Here is a 19,756-nt window from a genome sequence, read left to right as displayed (position 1 = left end):
AATCGGCCACGTGCAGCAGGAGGGTCACCATCTAGAAACACAGCCCTTGTGTTTCTGGATCGATGGCATCATGAGCGAAGGGGCCTTACCTTCACAGACCAGAAGTCAAAGGACAGGAGGAGAAGCACAGTGACAAAGCAGCCCACAAAGCTTCTGCTGAACCAGTCACAGCACACATAGGTGACGATGGCGCTCACTCGGAAAAACAGATGGAAAAAGGTGGCCAACGGGTGCCTAGGAAAGAACCCAGAAGCCCCCTCACTGCAAAGGCCAAGAGGGCAGTCACCGAGCTCACTCTGTGGGTTCTGACTTTCCGCGTTGTCCCCAGTGCACCGCGAGCCCGACTCAGGCCGCAGCTCTGCAAACGTCCCTAAGTCACAAGTTCTGAAACAGTCATTAGTATACTAGCATCTCTCCCCTCTCGAAGAATCCAGTACTTTCCCCTAACTCGATTTCAAAGATCACTTGCCTTCTTCGAAACTTGGGTACCTCTGAAGTGAAACAGGACAGTGGTCACTGCCTCCCCACCTGGCAGTGATAAGGACCAGTTCCCTAAAGGTAAAGGTTGGGTTATTCCACCAGTAACAGAGCAGTCCACGTGCAGCCCATGGGTGCAGTCTCGTGTCACCGGGGAACGCGTGTTCCTGGAGAGAGGGAAATCCTGACTCGTCTCGCAGCAATTTATAAAGAAAAAAGTCTGAGAGACCAGAGACCCAAGGTTAGATGGATGACGAGGCCACCCATGTATCCAGGGTGGAGAGAACAAAGACCTATAGGGGTCAGGCAGGTGCTGGTGGTGGGTGACACGGACCAGGTAGGGGACCCTTCTGGCATCTACTTTGATAGAGCACGGGAAGAAACAAGCAGCCAAGATGGAGAAAGCAGCCCTGCAAGGGGGACGGTGGTTGGCAGTTAAAGCACCAGCCAGGGCTCTGGAGGGAGGGGAGGAAGGGGCAGGCCTCCTCACCCAGCTCTGCTGGACCTGGTATTTGCACAAGAAGCCAGAAATTAAAAGTTGCAACGGGAAAATATTTTTCAAGGACAGAGACTGATACGATTGATAAAATATCACAGGCCGTGTTTCATACTGGCCCATGAGCCTCCAACTGGCAGTGGCATCAGGCAGGCACCTGCTCGTTCTTTCCAAGAAGGACCGCACAGAATAAGCGAACTGGGTTCCTGTGTAATTGTGCGGTTTCTGACTCTCAAGGGAACGTGAACTGATTGAGAACCGGAACTCATAGTGGCTTCTGAATTTACTCCTGGTGTTCCAAAGGAGGAGCGAGAGGTGCCAAACCACCGGCCATTCGCCAGAACACTTCTCCTCTGTGCCTTTCATATCCTGAGCTCTCCTGGTGGCCGGGGTGCAAGCCAGCCGGGGACAGGTACCTAGCCCTGAAGAATCGGATGTGATCTCATAGATTCTCCAGATCTGGAATATTCCCGAACATAAGACCCTCAGCAGTCTCTGATGCCCTTTTAACCTTAAATCTTTTTTTTAAATGTTCATGAGGGAGTACACATACGTGAACGGAGAGGGCCGGAAACCGAGACAGGATCCGAAGCAGAGAGCACAGAGCCCGACGCGCGGCTTGAACTCGCAAACCTTGAGATCATGACCTGAGCTGAAATCAAGACTCAGATGCTTAATCAGCTGAACCACCCAGGCGCCCCTAACCTTAAATCTTGAGAATCTTTTAACTAAATGTCTTAATACAATCTTAATGCCTCCACCCTGAAGATAAAGAAGTCCTCTTTCCAGAAATGAAAGTTCTTTCAGGGAAAAAGCCATGTTTGAGATCATTTTACATGCCTGATAATCGTACCTGGCGTTTAAGATTCTCGGCAAATATTTGTCGTGCCAAGTCGTGTAGTTGAGTTTATATTGTAGAACAGTGTAGACCTAAAAGACGTAGGAGACACCCACCCATGTCCACAGATCCAGGCTAAAACTTGGAAGTTCATGCATTCGAATAAATCCCCTGCCCACCCACTTTTTTTTTTTTTTTTTGGCTGTGGTTTCCTAACGAATGCAGAAAAATTCCCATTGTTGGAAGGTTCTGCTTAGTTGGGTACCCGTCAAATGATTTCCTTAATTTATAATGGAAAGTACTATTATCGTGGCCATCATTACTCAAAGGCCAAAGTAGAAAAGGATGCCTCCTGCACCCTCAAATACGGCTTTCATCCTGTCCGATGCAGGCTGTCCTCTGGGCCGCCCTCCAAACCCTCCTTCGGTCCGCCTCTGTCCCCTGCCAGCACTGACAGGGGGAGCTTCCTGGTCTTGAGAGCAGTGAGGGCCATGGCTTTCGCCTGTCTGCCTTTCCCTGCCGGGGGACGGCGGGGAGGAGGGGGCAGTCTGCCACCCCCCGGGGTTCTCTCTGCCACCTCCATGGCCACAGAGCACCCTGACAGTCACCTCCACATCCCAAGGCCACTGGCTTCCAACTCCACCCTCCCAGACACCCACCCGCTTGCCCCTCAAGAGGCAACCAGTCCTGAGGTGCCAGACTGTCCGCGTTCAAATCCCGCTCCGACCTCGGAGCGGCTCCGCCGCCCTCCCTCAGCCACGCAACCTCTGGGCACTCAATCTCCACTTCTGTAAAATGGGAATGCCAACACCAGCCACATCCTAGCTATTAAAAGATCAAGTGGAAGCTGGCACATCAAAAGTGCTTGAAACAGATCGTGCTCAGAGTCCGTGGCCGGCTTACCTCAGCCCTCAGTCACTCGAAACCCATCTACCTCCAAGGAACCCAGCTGTGAAATTCCCCTCAAGACCACAACTTTCTCTCTCACTAGCCAGGGGCAGACCTTCGTCTCTGCAGGGATCCCCCGAGACTCCTGACCTCTCCATATCAAGCCCGCCCCCCCATCCCTCCATTTCACCGAAGAACCTTCTCCATTCCTCAGCTTGAACAGGTAGCTCTTTCCACTCGCTCGGTAGGCGACCCTCAGCAGGCCAGACCCAGAGGAGAGGAGGAGGAGGAAGGGAGAGGAGAGGAGGGGAAATGAAATTGCTTCAGGTGTGGTGGGGGGCAGTCCTTATGGGCGTGTGTTTTAGCGTAAATCCATGTTCACAGTTCACAGGAGGGGATGTGGAAGGTTCTCGGCCCGGAAGGCGCATGCAAGCCACCTGAGGAAGCATAAAGGTGTGCGCCAGGCTACTACCCCCTCCCAGGGCAGGCGGGGCCGGGCCTGCAGCGCAGCCCAGACCTGAATTTTGCAAAGGAAAAGCACCACTGTACCCTGGACTCATAAACTCTGGCCCAGGAGCCCAATCTGGCCCACTTCCTGTTTTGTAAGTAAAGTTTTATTGGAACACAGCCACGCTTACTCATTCGCTAGCCTGCCAAGTCGACAATGTTCTTACCCAGAAAGTATGCCAGCCTCTGCCCCAGACCGGCATGAACAATGATGATACTGGGCGCTATTCAAAACAAATCAAAATAGGGGCGCCTGGCTGGCTCGGTGGGTTGAGCATCTGAGTCTTGATTTCGATTTCGGCTCAGGCCAGGATCCCGGGGTTGTACGAGCAAGCCCTGCGTCGGGCTCCACGCGGAGCAGGGAGCCTGCTTGAGATTCTTATCCTCTCATTCATATTCTGTCTCCCTCCCTCTCTGTTCACTGGAGAGCTCATGCTCTAAAATAAATAAAAGTGAAAAAAATTTTTTTTTCAACGTTTATTTATTTATTTATTTTTTTTTTTATTTTTGGGACAGAGAGAGACAGAGCATGAACGGGGGAGGGGCAGAGAGAGAGGGAGACACAGAATCGGAAACAGGCTCCAGGCTCCGAGCCATCAGCCCAGAGCCTGACGCGGGGCTCGAACTCACGGACCACGAGATCGTGACCTGGCTGAAGTCGGACGCTTAACCGACTGCGCCACCCAGGCGAAAAAATTTTTAAAAACAAACCAAAATAAAGCTAATTGCTACTAATGGTCCCCCACCTCCCCCCCCCCCCACATCCCACATCTTTTTCTCTGGGGGTGGTTGAGGGGAGGGTGACTGAGGTGACAAAGGTGCCGGAGACACTCTGTATCTCCATCTCGTCTGGATACATGTATAAAAGTTCAAACCAGGGGCACCTGGGTGGCCCAGTTGGTTAAGCATCCAACTTCGGCTCAGGTCATGATCTCACGGTTCTTGGGTTCGAGCCCCACACTGGGTTCTGCACTGATGGTGCAGAGCCTGCCTGAAATTCTTTCTCTCTCCGTCTCTCTCTGCTCCTCCCCTACTAGCCCCCTCTCTCCTCCTCAAAATAAACAAACTTTAAAAAAAAAGTTCAAACCATCTACTTTAGCGTACTTTATGTACATTATACCTTTGAAAAGTTTTGCTTGAAGCTCCTGACCAGAGAAATCTTTGCAAATCACCCTAAAAACTCTACATGTGATACAATCCAGTAATCACGCTGCTCAGGATTTACTCAAATGAGTCTAAAACTTCAGTCCACACCTACCACAGGACACAGTTATTTACAGCAACCTTATGCATCACTGCCCCAAACTGGGAGTGACCCAAGATGTCCTCAATAGGTGAATCGATCGTCTGTGGGTCCTTCCACACAGGGGAATGTTATTCAGCCCTAAAAAGCAATGAGCTCTCAAGCCATGAAAAGGCCAAGAGGAACCTTAGATGCATGTTACAAAATCAAGCCAGTGTGAAAAGGCTGCTTACTGTAGGACTCCAACACTAGGGACATTCTGGGAAAAACTGAATGGTAGACACAGTTAAAAAAAAAAAAGTTGCTAGGGGTTGTGGACAGTGGGGGGAAGGGAGAGAAGAATACGGGGATTTTCAGGGCAGTGAAATACTCTCCACAACACAATGGTGGATACATGTCATTATGCTTATGTCAAAGCCTAGAAAATGCCCACCGCCAGCACTGACCCTCATGTAAACAAGGGACTGTAGGTAACAATGCCGTGTTGGTTTGTAACACATCCAAGACACTAATGCAAGCTGTTAATAGGGGAAACTTTGGGGCGGGGGAGGGCTCATGGGGACTCTGTACTGTTTGCTCATTTTTTCTGTAAACCTAAAACTACTCTAAAAAATGGACGCAGAGGGTGGTGGATGGGGGTTGGGGAGAGGCTGTGTCTAAACAAAGTAAAAAAAATAAAATAGGGGGAGGTCCCACAAGGACACAAGTCCCCTGTTCCATTTTTTTCTTTAAGGTTAATTTTGAGAAGGTGAACAGGGGAGGGAAAGAGAGAGAAAGAGAGAGGGAGAGAGAGAATCCCAAGCAGGCTCCGGGCTATCAGTGCAGAGCCCGACAGGGGCTCGATGTCACAAACTGTGAGATCATGACCTGAGCTGAAATCAAGAGTCAGACGCCTAACCGACCGAACTACCCAGGCGCCCCTCCCATACGCTTCTAAGGAAGGTCTGACTTGAGGGGGAAAGGTTGGTTTAATCCCAAATTCAGCAGAGATTGAACAGTATCTTAAAAAATTGTCTTGTGTTTGTTTAAATTACTTTGAAAATCATGCTCTGGTTTTTAAAGACTATCTCCAGCTTGAATTCCTCAGCAAACATTCTATTTTACGTTCTCTTCCTTCAATTTAAAACCTCCTCCTTCAGGGGTACCCGGGTGGCTCAGTCACTGAAGCATCCGACTCTTGATGTCAGGGTCGTGAGTTCAAGCCCCATATTGGGCTCCGCACTGGGCATGAAGCATACTTAAAACAAAAACAAAAACTATATATATTTAATTAGATTATAGAATATACATTTTATATATATCATATATATGATTTATATGATATATATGAATATGATATATATCATATAGATCATATATATGTCATATATATCATCCTTCAGACACTGGGGAAAGCTCTGCTTTTCACTGGGACAAAGGATGAGGAAAGACCGTATCTTTACTCCTCGGTTTACTCTGCCACAACCAACCAACCAACCAACCAAGCATATGAGGTTGTGCCTAGAATTTGCATCCCAACGACCCAGGGGCTGGAGTGGATGCAGGGGTGAGGATGTAACACTGGCCACGTGCTGATCCCAATGGAGGCTCACTGTCCTCTGTACTTTTATGTAAATTAAAATTAAAAAGTAGAAAAAGAAATCAGAGGCAACCTCAACTTTGCATTGAGGCAAGAATAAACCAAGCCCACGAACTGATATTCTGGGGGTTATCTGTGGTCAAAATAAAAACCCAGACCTAAAAATCCCCAACTGAGTAATTGACCATTACAGTTGGATGCATGAGGAAAATTCCAGAAAGCAGGTCCTTTCTTCTGGGCTTACCAACTCCTCGCACCAAAAAAAAAAAGGAAAGAAAGAAACCACCAACCAACCAACCAGCAAAAGGCCACTCCTACTTGCAACATAAATGCCTGCCCAGCCCCTACCCAGACAGTGGGGGCAGGGAGAGCCAGAGAGCCTAGACCCAGGCTCGCACACCATCCTTGCCGAGCGAATGTACGGCCCTGGCCGAGGCTCAGGGCCTTGGTTTACTCATCTATAAGATGGGAGGACAACATCTGCCCCAGGTGCCTGACGTTCCTGGACAGGAAATCCCTAGGACGCCAGACCAGAGGGGGCATCAGGTGGCTGTGGCTAATCACTCTGCTGTTTCTCATTCATGGTTACAATTTGTTGGGGGGGGGGGGGGGGTGGGGGGCGGGCGGGGAGAAAGCCTGGGCTGGGGATGCTCCTTTTAGACATCCTCTGTCAGAGGTTTTCCCCCAACTGTTAAAAATGAGCAGCGTGCTATTTATTTCTTCAGCCCCGACGCCCACTTAGAGTCAGGTGTCTCTTCCGCTCCCAGCAGCGTGCCAGCACGAAGACGTGGGAGGAAGGGGACCCCCAGGCGCAACGCCGCCTGCCCATCCCTCATCCGCTCCCCTCGACTGCTGGGGTCTCACTGGAAACGTGTGATCAGCAGACCCCCACCAGGCCTCCTGAGCCCCCATCTGCATTTTAACTACACCTCAGGGGACTCGTGGGCTCCTCTCAATCAAGGGGCCCTCTCTGTTCCTTCCTCAACATGGACTCAGCTCCAGGAGCAAAAAAACAAACAGCTGCGGGTCCCTCCGGCCTCTAAAAGCGGGGACCCCTCTGTGCCCTTCCAAAACCCCGTGGGCCTGGCCAGCCGGTGGGGGGGGGGGGGGGGGGGGGCGAAACGTCTGCACAGAATCGGAGGTTTCTTCTCCAGAATGCCCCAGAGGTAGCGTTCACACCTCTGTCCTGCAGAGTCACTCGTTGCCTCAAGTGACAATGTCCCCCTTCCACCTCTGTCAACTGAGCCCGGGACAGGCAGGTTTTCAGACAGTTGGGACACCTACACAGATGCGGACCGCTATGTCCTCACGGCTTGGATTCAAAGGTCAGCACGACAGAAGTCTGAGTGTTTTAGCAAATTTAAACAAACAAACAAAATAACCAGACTTCCCTCTGGTTGCCAGGGTTGTAACTTGTTTCTGTTCTTTATTTCTTCTTAAAGAGGCATCCCAACTTTAGAGGCTGGACAGGCTTAGCAGCAAGTTAAAGTGGACCCCCAGAGACAAGTCAGTGGGCCCCTGGCTGCTCGGCCCATGCGGGCCCTCTGGGGGGATCCTCCCCTCTTTCCCGGGAGGGCACCAAGGCAGAGACACCTGCCCCTCCCCCAGCCACAGAGCCCAGAGTTTTCACAACAACTGGAAAGCCAAAACAACGGAAAACCTGTCTTCCAGCAAAAACCTGCACGTGTGTGTGCACAGCAGCAACCTTCCCGATGGCCGAAACGTGTCCAGCGCTAGGCAGATGAACAAAATGGGACCGATCCACACAACGGGACATTATACGGCCACAGAGAGGAAGGAAGCATGGACACAGGCCATCGGGAGGACAGACCTTGAAAGCGTGAGGCTTAAGTGAAAGAAGCCAGACAAAAAGGCAGAGATACTGTCGGATCCACCTGCGCGAGGAATCTAGAGCAGGCAGGTTCACACAGCCAGCGAAGCAGGACGGCGAGGGAACAGAGTCATTGCTCAATGTGTACCGAGTTTCGGTTTGGCAGACAGACGGCGGTGACGCTTGCACAACAATGTGAACGTACTTACCAGCACCGAGCTGTACTTGGAAATGGTCACAATGGTCCATTTTAGATGATGCATATGTAACCACAATAAAAAACATGAAAAAAAAGAAGGGACGAAGGGCTAACACCTGCTACAACGCGGAGGAACCCGGAAAACAAATGGAAATGCTGAGCCAAAGCAGCCGGGGCACATAGGGTAGGATTCCACTCCTGGGAAACATCCGGAACAGGCCAATCTAGAGGGCAAGCACAGGAGAGGCTGCAGGGGGCAGGGGGACAGGGGAACGGGGAGTTTGTGTTCAATGGGCAAGGGGGTTTCCTTTTGGGGGGATGCAAAGGTTCTAGAACCAGACAATGGTGATGGTTCCACGCCTGTCACAGAATCGTTCACTTTAAATGGTTAAAAATGGCCAATTTTACATGATGTGTAGTTTACCACAACTTCCAAGCGAGAGAAAAGAAACGGGGAAGTGAGAGCCGCCCTCAGGAGCTCTCCCAAAGAAGGGGGCGTGGGGGGAGCGGTGAGTAGCGGCTCTGGGTACAAGTTGGGACACGCTGATCAGCGGTGTGGCCGGGTTCACATCCCAGCTCCACCACCGAAGACCTGGGTGACCCTGAGCAGGTGGCTTAACCTCTCCGTGAGAGTCCCGTTGTCCTCACCCATGAAACGGGGTGAGAAGGGCTGCTGGGGTGGGGGTGGGGGTGGGGTGCCAATCAGGCGTAGTTCACGTGAATCACGTGCCCCAAGCGGAGCAGCACGCGCACGGTGGCAGCGCTGACTGCAGGGAGATGCGGGGAACCCACGAGGGGACGATAAGCTCCCTGAGGGCTTGGGGCACTGCCTGGCGGGCAGCGGGGCTTCAATAAATGCCAGCTGCTCCCAGACACAGTGCATCGGGGACTCGCCATTCCACCCCTTCTTCCACAGACGGATCACCTGGGTCCCTCGTTCAATCAGGATTCTGATTCGGGAGGGCGGGGGCGGGGCGACAGTCTGCATCTCAATGAGCATCCAGGTGATGCCAGTGCTGCTGGGGCCTCAGAGCAACCTGGGGGTGGCAGGAAGCGGGGAAAGCAGCCACCCGCTGTATTCGTCTCCTGGAGCTACCGTGAACAAAGCACCGCCAGCGGGGTGACTTAAAACAACAGAAAGTTCTCCCTGCCCACCCGGAGGCCAGAAATCCAAACTCACAGCGTGGACCGGGCTGGTTCCGCTGAGGGCCGTGGGGGACGATCCGTCCCGTGCCGCTCCGCTACCTTCTGGTGGCGTGCCTGGGCTTGTGGCTGCCTCATCCCAATCTCTGCCCCCGGTGTCGCACGGCGTCCTCAACGGGCCTGCCTTCCCGGGGTTGGCTTTTTATAAGGACACCGGTCACTCTGCATTAGCAGCCCACCCTGCTCCAGTGTGACCTCATCTTAACTAATCCTATCTGCAAATGCAAAGACCCTCTTACCAAATAAGCTCACCTTTTGCGGGACTAGAGGTTAGAACTTCCACAGATCTTTTCTGGGGGGAGAGGAAACAAGTCAACCCATAACACCCACCTTGGGACAATTGAGCCCAAGGAAGCCAGGTAGGAAGGGGACACAGAGGCATCTTGCAGATGAGGAAGCAAGGTGAAGTGAATCACCCCAGGCTCTGAGCAAAGAAGCATTTATGTAGGTAACGGCAGCTGGAATCAGGCCCCACCTCCCCTCTCTCTGGCTTCACGCCCCAGAGGGAACGGGGTCTGCCCAAAGACGGGTCGGGAAGGCTGGCTAAGTGCTAGCAGCTGCTCTGAGCGGCAGACTCTGCACCAGAACCCAAGTCCTTCGTTTCAGCCTAGAGTTTCCAGGCTGCCGCACCTGTCAGCTGCCCCTCACTGAGCCACAGACATTGGTGAAACCTCTCCCCCCAATACATCCACTAAGAGATGAGTCTGGGTCCACCTGACACACTGTGTGGCCACAGAGCCTGGGAGCTGAGGCCAGAGACGCACCAAGACGCTGGCCTCTGGACTCCATGCGGGGATTCCAGGCACAGATGGACAAATGCACACAAGCCCGGGGCATCCGTACACCCCAGGTAGCAAGGAGGCTGTCAAAGACCATGGAAGTCGGACAAAAGACTCAGAAACCGGCTGGAAGAGGCTCCTGCCCGGCCACGGTGGGACCATCTGAGAAACAATCTGCAACTCATCTGATATTTACAAGCCCTCCGCTCACCTATGGGAGAAAAAAGAGGACGCGCTTGTGTCTACAACACAGGAGAATGAAGGGCAAGAATCTAACACACAACGTGCCCTGTCTCTGTAACGTACACCTGCCAATGACCAAAACGTCAACGAGGGGGAGACTGTAGATCACTACAGTTCACACGGAGAGGACTCAGGGAGGGACAGAGCTGAGGACAAGCAAGCATCAGGAGCCCCCGGTGGAAGGACACCCCACCCCCCGCCCCTTGAAACTGGCGTCAAATCAACCACACCGGAATCCCATCCAGCCTCCGGCTCCAACTACTAACATGCAAGAAATCTAGGGGGCCAAGGAAAATACTGAAGGACAAACAAAATGCAGACTGGAGGAAGCTCTGCAGACCATCAAAGCAATGGCAAAGGGTTAGAAAAGACAGAAGGAGACTGGGGAGCCTATGGGTTAAAAGGACCTAAGAAATCTGGCAATGTGGGAATGTTACTGGGCTGCAGTTCCAACAAATAAGTAAATAAAATTATGAGACAATCAAGAAACTTTGGACACTGGCTGGATATTTCACAGTATTTGAGAATTATTTTAAAGTGAGGAATGCTACTGTGGTTCTGCTTTCAAAAGTAAGTTTTCTCCAGGGGCGCCTGGGTGGCGCAGTCGGTTAAGCGTCCGACTTCAGCCAGGTCACGATCTCGCGGTCCGTGAGTTCGAGCCCCGCGTCGGGCTCTGGGCTGATGGCTCAGAGCCTGGAGCCTGTTTCCGATTCTGTGTCTCCCTCTCTCTCTGCCCCTCCCCCATTCATGCTCTGTCTCTCTCTGTCCCAAAAATAAATAAACGTTGAAAAAAAAAATTTTTTTTAAAAAAAAAAAAGTAAGTTTTCTTGGGGTGCCTGGGTGGCTCAGTCGGTTAAGCATCCGACTCTTGATTTCAGCTCAGGTCACAATCTCGCAGTTCATGGGATCAAGCCCCACGTCAGGCTGTGCACTGACAGTGCAGAGCCTGCTTGCGATTCTCTCTCCCTCTTTCTCTGCCCCTCCCCTGCATGCACTCTGGCCCTCTCTCTCAAAATAAATAAACTTAAAAAAAAAAAGAAAAGAAAAAGAAAATGTCCTTTAAAAACTAAAAATAAAAATGAGTTTTCTTTTAGAGAGAACATATCAGATTATGCTTGAAGTGACGTGATGTGGTGTTTGGGGTTTGCTTCAAAATAACCAGGGGATAATTCAAAGGACTGGCCATGAGTTTATCATTTCTGAAGCTGAGTGATGGGTCCATGATTTTATTCTATGTGGTGTCCGTGTTTGGAACTCTCTATAATATATATATATATATGTACATAATTTTTTTTTTTTAAGTAGCCAAGGAAGTAGATGACTGCCTTGCAAATTTCAGTTCTCCTATTTACTGTGTGACCTTAGACAAGTGACTCTACCTTCCTGGTCCAGCTTCCTCCCCTAAAAAATGGTGATAATCATATCTACTTCATACCAGTGCCTGGAGCCCGGGGGGGCACTCTGTGCCCACACGCACGTCCGTTCCTTCTTTGGGCTGGGCTCTGTAAGTACCCAGCCTCTGAGATGTTCCCCAGTGATCCCAATCTCCTGGTGTTCACACCCTTGTATAGTCACCTCCCACAGTGAACCAGGGCTGGTCTGCATGACTGATAGAATATACTACAAATGACTGTATGTCACTTCTGAGATTGGTCACTTTCTCTTGCTCTCTTCCTCTCTCTCCCTGGGAGAAGCCAGCTGTCTTCTGATGTCAGCACTATGGAGAGGCCCACATGGCAAGGAGCTGAGGCGCCCAACCAACAGCCATGTGAAGGCACCATCTTGGAAATGGCTCCTCCAGCCCCAGTTGGACCTTCAGATGACCTCAGCTTTGGCTAATCACTTGACTGCAGCCTCATGAGACCCAGAACCAGAACCACTCAGCTAAGCTGCTCCCACACTGCTGACCTTCACAGTGTGAGATAATAAATGTTTGCTGTCTGAACCCGCTAAGTCTGACGTAATTTGTTATGCAGCAGGAGCTAACTGATACAGGCTCTAATGTTGAAGAGTTTTAACTGTAACCCACGTTATGTTTTGTCAGGTGGTTTCAAAGGGAGGAAGGACAAGGAGAGTCAGGTTCCTCTAAGAATCCAGGTGGTAAAATGAAGGGTCCCAGGCTTACTTGGAGAGAGGTGGGGGCAGGGGGATGAGGCCGTGGGGGCAGGTGCTGTTACGCTCACCTCTTTTAAATGGGAGACCTAGAGTTATTAACCGAGGGAGAGAAAGGACTGATTTTCCAGAAGGCTGGAGTAGAAGCCAGCACAAAGGTACTTTAGAGCAGGTGGCAGGCACCTCAGAGAGGTCGAACAAGGTAAGAAATCCATATTGTTACTTGTTTTTACCCTGGATCTGAGTGGGGTGCTTTCTTTGGGCACTGAAAATAGAAAGCAGAATTCACCTAACTCACCCATGTATGAGCTTTTATTTCTCAAGAGCTACTAGATTTTGCCAGAAAGGGCAGCATGTGAAGGCATCAAATGTTAGCTATTGTGTGAGGTTGGGTCTCTTGCCTGAATCTCGGAAGCTTCAGCTGCCTCATCCACAAAATGGAGAGAATCCGGTCTTTCCTTCCATTTTGGCCATTCTAACGTTTCTGGAATCAGGACGTACGCACAAATGGACACAATTATTAACATGGTATTCATTTCTTGCCCCACACCCCCAACAGCTATAACTGAACGTGCATCTTACAGCACCTTGGAAACAAAGGCCGTGGGTGGTAGGGCCCAACTTGTAGGTTATTTAATGGGAGAACAGAAATCATATTAATTCATATTAATGAACTTAACTGTTAATTCATTCAGCAGATACCGAATCACCAGCACGGCCCATTGGAGCCCTGTTAAACTGGGTTCTTTAGAATTTGTGTGACATTTCAAAACATATTTGTTCTTTCTGGCAACAAAAGAATTTGCCACATGCAGACAGAGCAGTTTCTGCATCCAGATTTGGAACTGGCTCCTCTCTAAGGAACCCTGGGTTCTTTGGCGAAGAGAATCAAAGACCATTCTGGGGGCTGGGGTGCAGCTCAGAGGTGGGGGAGGGCAAAAAATGCCATTTCTGGGCCACCTATTCAATAGTGACAGAGCTTGAGAGGTGCCTGGGTGGCTCGGTCGGTTAAGCATCTGCCTCTCGATTTTGGCTCAGGTCAGAATCTCACAGCTGGTGAGCTCAAGCCCCACATGGGGCTCTGTGCTGATGGTGCAGAGCCTGCTTGGGATTCTGTCTCCCCTTCTCTCCGGTCTGTCATCTGTCTCTCCCTCCCTCTGCCCTTCTCTTCTGCTCGCACGCGTGCTCTCTCTCTAAAATAAAAAATTAAAAAAAGAAAGGCTAGGAATATTCCAGAATAACTCAATGCAGTGGGTAATCCTGGGTTGGTATGCATACACACCTACACACACACACACACACACACACACACACACACCAAAGTATTAACAGCTGGTAAACCCAGGTCAAGGGCATGTGTTAGTTCTCTGTACTGTTCTTGCTTTCTGGTAAGTTTGAATTTATTTCGAAGTAGAAAGGTTTTTAAGTCCTTTTCAGGATGTTGATTCAAAATATTTTCTTTAAAAAATTTTTTTCATGTTTATTTATTTTGAGAGAAAGAGAGAGAGAGAGAGAGACAGAGCACAAGCAGGGGAGGGGCAGAGAGGGAGGGCGAGAATCCCAAGTGGGCTCTGCACTGTCAGCCTGACGTGGGGCTTGATTTCACAAACCGTGAGCTCACAGCCTGAACCAAAATTAACAGCCAGTCGCTTAACCGACTGAGCCACCCAGGTGCCCCCCAAATATTATTTTCTATCAACGTATGCTGTTGCTGTGTTTTATGATTTCTTCATCTGGGGCCCACAAACCATCACATCGAGAGCAGTAGTTTCGTCACTGCTGCGCATGTGTATGTATGCAGGTGTTTGTGGGTCAATTTGGGGCCCAAACAACAACTAATGCTGCCATGAAAACTGTAGTTTAACTTGTCCAAGGACATGGAATTAAACTTGCAATCAACATACAAATGTTTTGAACTGGTCTTCAAAATTGTTTAAGAAATAAGTAATTTTTAGGGGCGCCAGGGTGGCTCAGCGATTAAACATCCGACTTCGGCTCAGGTCATGATCTCACAGTCCATGAGTTCGAGCCCCACGTCGGGCTCTGTGCGGACAGCTCGGAGCCTGGAGCCTGGAGCCTGCTTCGGATTCTGTGTCTCCCTCGCTCTCTGCCCCGCCCCCGCTCACGCTCCGTCTCTCTCCCTCTCTCAAAAATGAATAAACATAAAAAAATGTATAAATAAACAAGTAAATAAATAGGTAAAATCAAACTCATTTAAAATACTTTCCTGGCCTAAAAGAGTATGTCGGAGGCTTGGAATCAGTACCCCTGACTATTCCTCTGCAATTTCGATTGTAAAGTACTTTAAAATCCAGGGCAGAGAGTCATGTGTATTGCAACGCAGGAAGGAGGTCAGGATCTGCTACCACGAGCTGTGGCTGTGTCTGAGTCACCCTGAAAGTACCTTGCTCCTGTAACGAGCGAGGAGTGACTAGGCTGCCCCGGGACACCCAAGGCTGAGCCCCGGTGTGAGAGGATTCCCTCAGGGCCGCGGAAGGGCCAGCCCCGGAGCTGGCCCATCACATTCTCACCCAGACCCACTGCGTTGGTCTCTAGTAAGGAAATTCACGAGCACCACCTGGCACAATTGAGGGCTAAGCTTGGTATCTGTACCCACCCTCCCGTGCCGATGACAGTGGGCACACTCCCTATCATCCACAAAGGGACAACCGAGAAAAGTCTCCCGAGGGGCCTGGGACACAGAAAAGCTGTGCTGCCGGAGGTTTCCACACCCATATCCACAGGGACTGAGTCGGCACCTTCAGGGACGGGGCCTGAGGACCCGAAGTCTTGCCCCTTCTTTGAGGTTCTTGGAGATGCTGATGAAGTTGGGACCCCGAGACTCCAAGACCTGCATCTAGGCTCCCCGCCCCACCGCTTCCAACCATCTCTCTCCGACCTTGGACTCCCACCCCCGGAGCTGGAAGAATCTGCACAAAGGTCCGTCTGAGCCAAGTCCCCAAGTGTGTGCCTGGAGTTCAGCCAGTCCAGGCCACCAGCAACTTCCACTCTGGCCCCTTCACCAGCCTCTTAACCCATCTCGCTGCTTCCACCCTTGCCCTTTGGCCACATGCCAGTCACAGGCAACTTTCTCAAGTGTCGGTCAGATCACGCCGTCCCCTCCCTGCTCAAATCTCTACAAAGATCGCCCATCAGACGCAGATGAAATTCCAAATTCGCCACTGGGCTCTTCAAAGCCTCACGTGTCCATCCCCCTAATCAATCTCCAACTGTCTCTCCCTCTCACTCCTCACTTCCTACATTGCTGGCTTTCCCTTCCTGGGACTATCCCTCTCTAAAGTTTCTTTGTTTAATAGATACTTGCTTAGATGGTCACTGCCTTCTCCTTAGTTAAAATGTCAGTTCCGTGAGGACCAGAACCAGGCCTGTCTGGTTTTCTCTGTGTCCCCCAGCACAGTGTTCAGCACACAGAGGCTCTAGAAAGTTTCTGTTGATTTAACGAACAAATGAAGTGCACGCAAGAATAAACCAGTGGTTCTCAAAAGGGAAGTGATTTTGCTCCTTTTGCAAAAGCAATAAATATCTGGAGACATTTTCGGTTGCCACAACTCGGGGACCGCTACGATCCAGTGGGGTAGTGGCCAAGAAACGCTGCTACGGTGCACAAGACAGTCCTCTCAACAAAGAATGTCAGGCCCTGGGAGCAGCCGGTGGCTCAGTCGGTTCAGCGTCTGATTCTTGGTTTCGGCTCAGGTCATGATCTCACGGCTCAGGTTCAAGCCCCGCATCAGGCTCTGCGCTGACATTGCGGAGCCTGCTTGGGATTCTCTCTCCCTCTCTCTCTCTCTCCCTCTCTCTCTCTTTCGCTCTCTGCCCCTCCCCCACTCACACGGTCTCGGCCTATCTCCAAAATAAGTGCCTAAACTTAAAAAAATAAATTAAAAAAAGAACGTCTGGCTCCACACGTCAGTAGCATCAGCCCAGAATAAATGAATGAGTGAATTAAATCCTATGGGTCCACACGGTTAGCCTCCTGTCCGATATCAAACATCAGAACCTGACCACCATCCCCCAGTGCCCTCCCTGATTGTGTGGGCCACACTTGAGCAAAAATCTCCTTCTGGTGATTTTATTGTTGGCGGGGCTTATGCAATCGATTTCATGTTAGCAAGAAATGTAAGTAAGGGGAAGTTAGGCTGCTGTTGATACAGGAGTTAATTGCAAAATATGAATTCTGTGCTCTAATCAAAGAGAACCGAAATTTGTCCAGTTCCCTGATTCTGCAGGCTGTTTTCCTTGGCAATCATGGACCTTCCTTAAAATTAAGCCCTCAGCTCTTGGTGGGACCTGCTTACGTGTTGTATTTCTAGATGTTTAAAATAGATTTCAGAGTGGGGGGAGGGGCAGCACGACCTCCCCAAGGTCACTGGGGACAGGGGTCCAGGGGAGGGGTCCTCAATTACTGAGGCGAACACTTTCTGGGATAACAACAAAGAAAAACCGAAATTCTTCTCCTCCTTTCTGTGTTGGAGCATGGTGTGTGTGTGTGTGTGTGTGTGTGTGTGTGTGTGTGTGTGTGTGTGTGCGCGCGTGGCAATTAGAGATGCACCTGTGTTGATTTCAGAGCATTGCAGGTGGCCACCAAGGCTCTGTCTGTGGTCACAGGCCGACTGCTCCTTCCTTACCTCTCACCCTACCAGCTTCCCTTGGGTCAATGTCAAACGTAGAGGGGTTGGGAATGCTCTGAGTCCCCTCAAATGCAAATTTAACTTATCCAAATCCAAACCCTAGAGGGAGGGAGGGAGGGAGAATAACCCAATCAGGGTTCTCAACAGGGGTAATTTTGCCCCTAGGAGACACCTGGCCACTCTGGAGACTTTCCTGGCTGTCACTTGGGGATAGGGTGCAATGCTACTGTTGCTAAAATCGTACAATGCACAAGACAACCCCCACAAGGCAGAATTATCGATCCCAAATAGCAATTAGTGCTGACGTCAAGGAAACCCACTCGGAACACCGGGAGCAATGCAGCACTCCCACGGACACAGGGGCAATGTAACGTATTCCCCCCCACACGGAAGCCCTACAAGTGCTGTTCCCACGGTTCATCCCAAGTGTCCCTCCCTGCGTGAGCATCTGGCCCCCTCAGCAGGGTGTGATGCAAGATTCAGACTCTAGGGCTCAGATCTGCAGCCTCCTAGCCGCGCGCCCCTGAGCAACTCCCTCCAGTCTGTCAATTGCCTTCGCCCTGAAAACACTAAAAACCATCGTATCCATTTCACGGGTTCGCGATACAGATTAAATGAATCGTAATTGCTGGGTCGGTGTTTGCTATTACTATTACTTTTCATTTCCTCTAACTTCCCCTCAAAAACAGCCAACAATTCCATCGGTGGCTCATTTGGATGAACAGGCTTCTTATCCCGCCTGGGAACACAAAGCGACAGTGGAGAGGCTTCCTGAGAGGCAGAACATTACTCTGCTGGACGGACTGGTCAGGGATTTGCGGGGGCAGTTTTGACTCCTGGTGATTTTTGCCCGAGGGCCTGGCCCCCGCTAACATGTGACTCCCTGGGGCATCTGGGACCACGGGACAGCATCCTCCTCAACTCGAGACCCTGGGCCGGGTGAGGACCAGCCATGCAACACCGACTGAACCCCGCCAACAAACCAGCCCTGACAATTACGACCAAAATCAGATGTAAGAACTCTGTCCGCGGCAAGAGGAAACCACCCTACTCAGGCGGATCCGCGGGACCCCATGGCCTTTGGGTCTACGCGCATTGTGTAAAGACGGTGCCTTGAGAGTATAGACATAACTTTCAACAGGAGACAGTCTCCTGCTCCAGGGACAGCCGCAGTGTGATGTCCTGTTCCACCTGAGGACACGCCCCCACCCTGGCCCTGCCCACAGCAGCAGGACACAGAAGTCACACAGAAGGCGGATAACAGGCACCATTTATGAGCCACACAAGGCGCCAGGGGTCCCACTCAGCCGGCTATATATGTCTGTCGCCTCACCTAGTCCCGTTTACACAACCCTACGATAGAGCCAACATGATCCCCACTGGACAGACGAGAAGATGGGGATCTAGGAGGTGCTCTGACTTGGTCAAGGTCACTGCGAGTACAGGGTTACCATCAGGCCTTCCTGAGAATGTCCTGGGTCTCCCAGGGCAGTGTTGTTACTTGCCCGCTGGTAGGCGTGGAATTGCCTGTGGGTTGGAGGAAATGACCTGACAGGCAGGCCTGGACTTCAGTGAACCCTGGCTGGAGATCGGTGGACTCAAGATCCAAACCTGGGTCTGTCTGACCTTTTTTTTTTTTTTTTTCAACGTTTATTTATTTTTGGGACAGAGGGAGACAGAGCATGAACGGGGGAGGGGCAGAGAGAGAGGGAGACACAGAATCGGAAACAGGCTCCAGGCTCTGAGCCATCAGCCCAGAGCCTGATGCGGGGCTCGAACTCACGGACCGCGAGATCGTGACCTGGCTGAAGTCGGACGCTTTAACCGACTGCGCCACCCAGGCGCCCCTCAAAGTGGGTCTGTAACACAGTGTGGCTAAAACAGAGAGTCTGCTGTAGGGCTCAGCAATCTCCCTCCTAGGTTTACGCCCTAGAGAGCTGAAAAACAAATGTCCACAGAAACACTTGTACACGAATGTTCACAGCAGCACTTTTTGTAAGAACCAAAGAGCAGAGAGGCGCCTGGGTGGCTCATACGGTTAAGCGTCCAGCTTCCGCTCAGGTCATGATCTCAAGGTTTGTGATCTCAGCCCCACGTCGGGCTCTGTGCTGACAGCTCAGAGCCTGGAGCCTGCTTCGGATTCTGTGTCTCCCTCTCTCTCTGCCCCTCCCCAGCTTGCACTCTCTCTCTAAAATAAGTAAACACTAAAAAAAATTTTTTTAAAGAACTAAAGGGCAGAAATAATGCAAATGGCCATCAACTTACGAATGGAAAAACAACATGTGCTTTAGCCATACGATGAAATATTATTCAGCCATAAAAAGGAACGAAGAAATGTGCAAACACGGTCAAACCCGGAAAACACGACGCTTAGCAAAAGAAGAAAGACAAAAGGCCATATTCTGGGTGATTCCATTTCTATGAGACGTCCAGAGCAGGCAAATTAGTAGGGGCAGAATGTAGATGGATGGTCGCCAGGGGCTGGGTGGGGGGGAGACGTGGGGCAAGTAAGTGCTGAATGGGTACAGGGTTCCTGTCTGGGGAGATGAAAAAGTTCTGGAACCAGTCAGTGGAGACGGCTGCACAACCTTGTGAATATACTGAAAACCACACTGAGGTGTATTCTTTACAAGGGTGGTCTATGCGCTCAGTCGGTTAAGCATCTGACTCTTGATTTCGGCTCAGGTCATGACCACACGATTCGTGACTTCG

General features: G+C 50.9%; 1 protein-coding gene and 1 long non-coding RNA gene across 7 annotated transcripts in view; one reads left to right on the top strand and one right to left on the bottom strand.

The window, feature by feature from the left end:
• TVP23A (trans-golgi network vesicle protein 23 homolog A) overlaps positions 1 to 19,756 on the bottom strand; it is a 39,544-nt gene that overhangs the window by 13,590 nt on the left and 6,198 nt on the right. For all 6 annotated transcript variants that reach the window (XR_015245240.1, XR_015245241.1, XR_015245242.1 and 3 more), the window contains exon 3: positions 90 to 234. Coding sequence is in view for 2 of the 6 variants with exons in the window: in XM_086691270.1 (XP_086547396.1) it covers positions 90 to 234 (145 nt within the window). In the remaining 4 variants the exon portion in view is untranslated. The remainder of the gene's footprint in view (positions 1 to 89; positions 235 to 19,756) is intronic.
• LOC147573133 (uncharacterized) lies at positions 3,096 to 4,760 on the top strand. Its single transcript, XR_015245244.1, has 2 exons — positions 3,096 to 3,658; positions 3,894 to 4,760. It is a non-coding gene; the product is annotated as an uncharacterized LOC147573133 (long non-coding RNA).

Source organism: Puma concolor, chromosome E3, assembly GCF_028749965.1.
Source record: "Puma concolor isolate L17-30 chromosome E3, mPumCon1.1.hap2, whole genome shotgun sequence".
NCBI classification, from domain to species: domain Eukaryota; kingdom Metazoa; phylum Chordata; class Mammalia; order Carnivora; family Felidae; genus Puma; species Puma concolor.
Note: the sequence above shows the minus strand (reverse complement) of the source record. Positions and strands in the feature narration are given on the sequence as shown.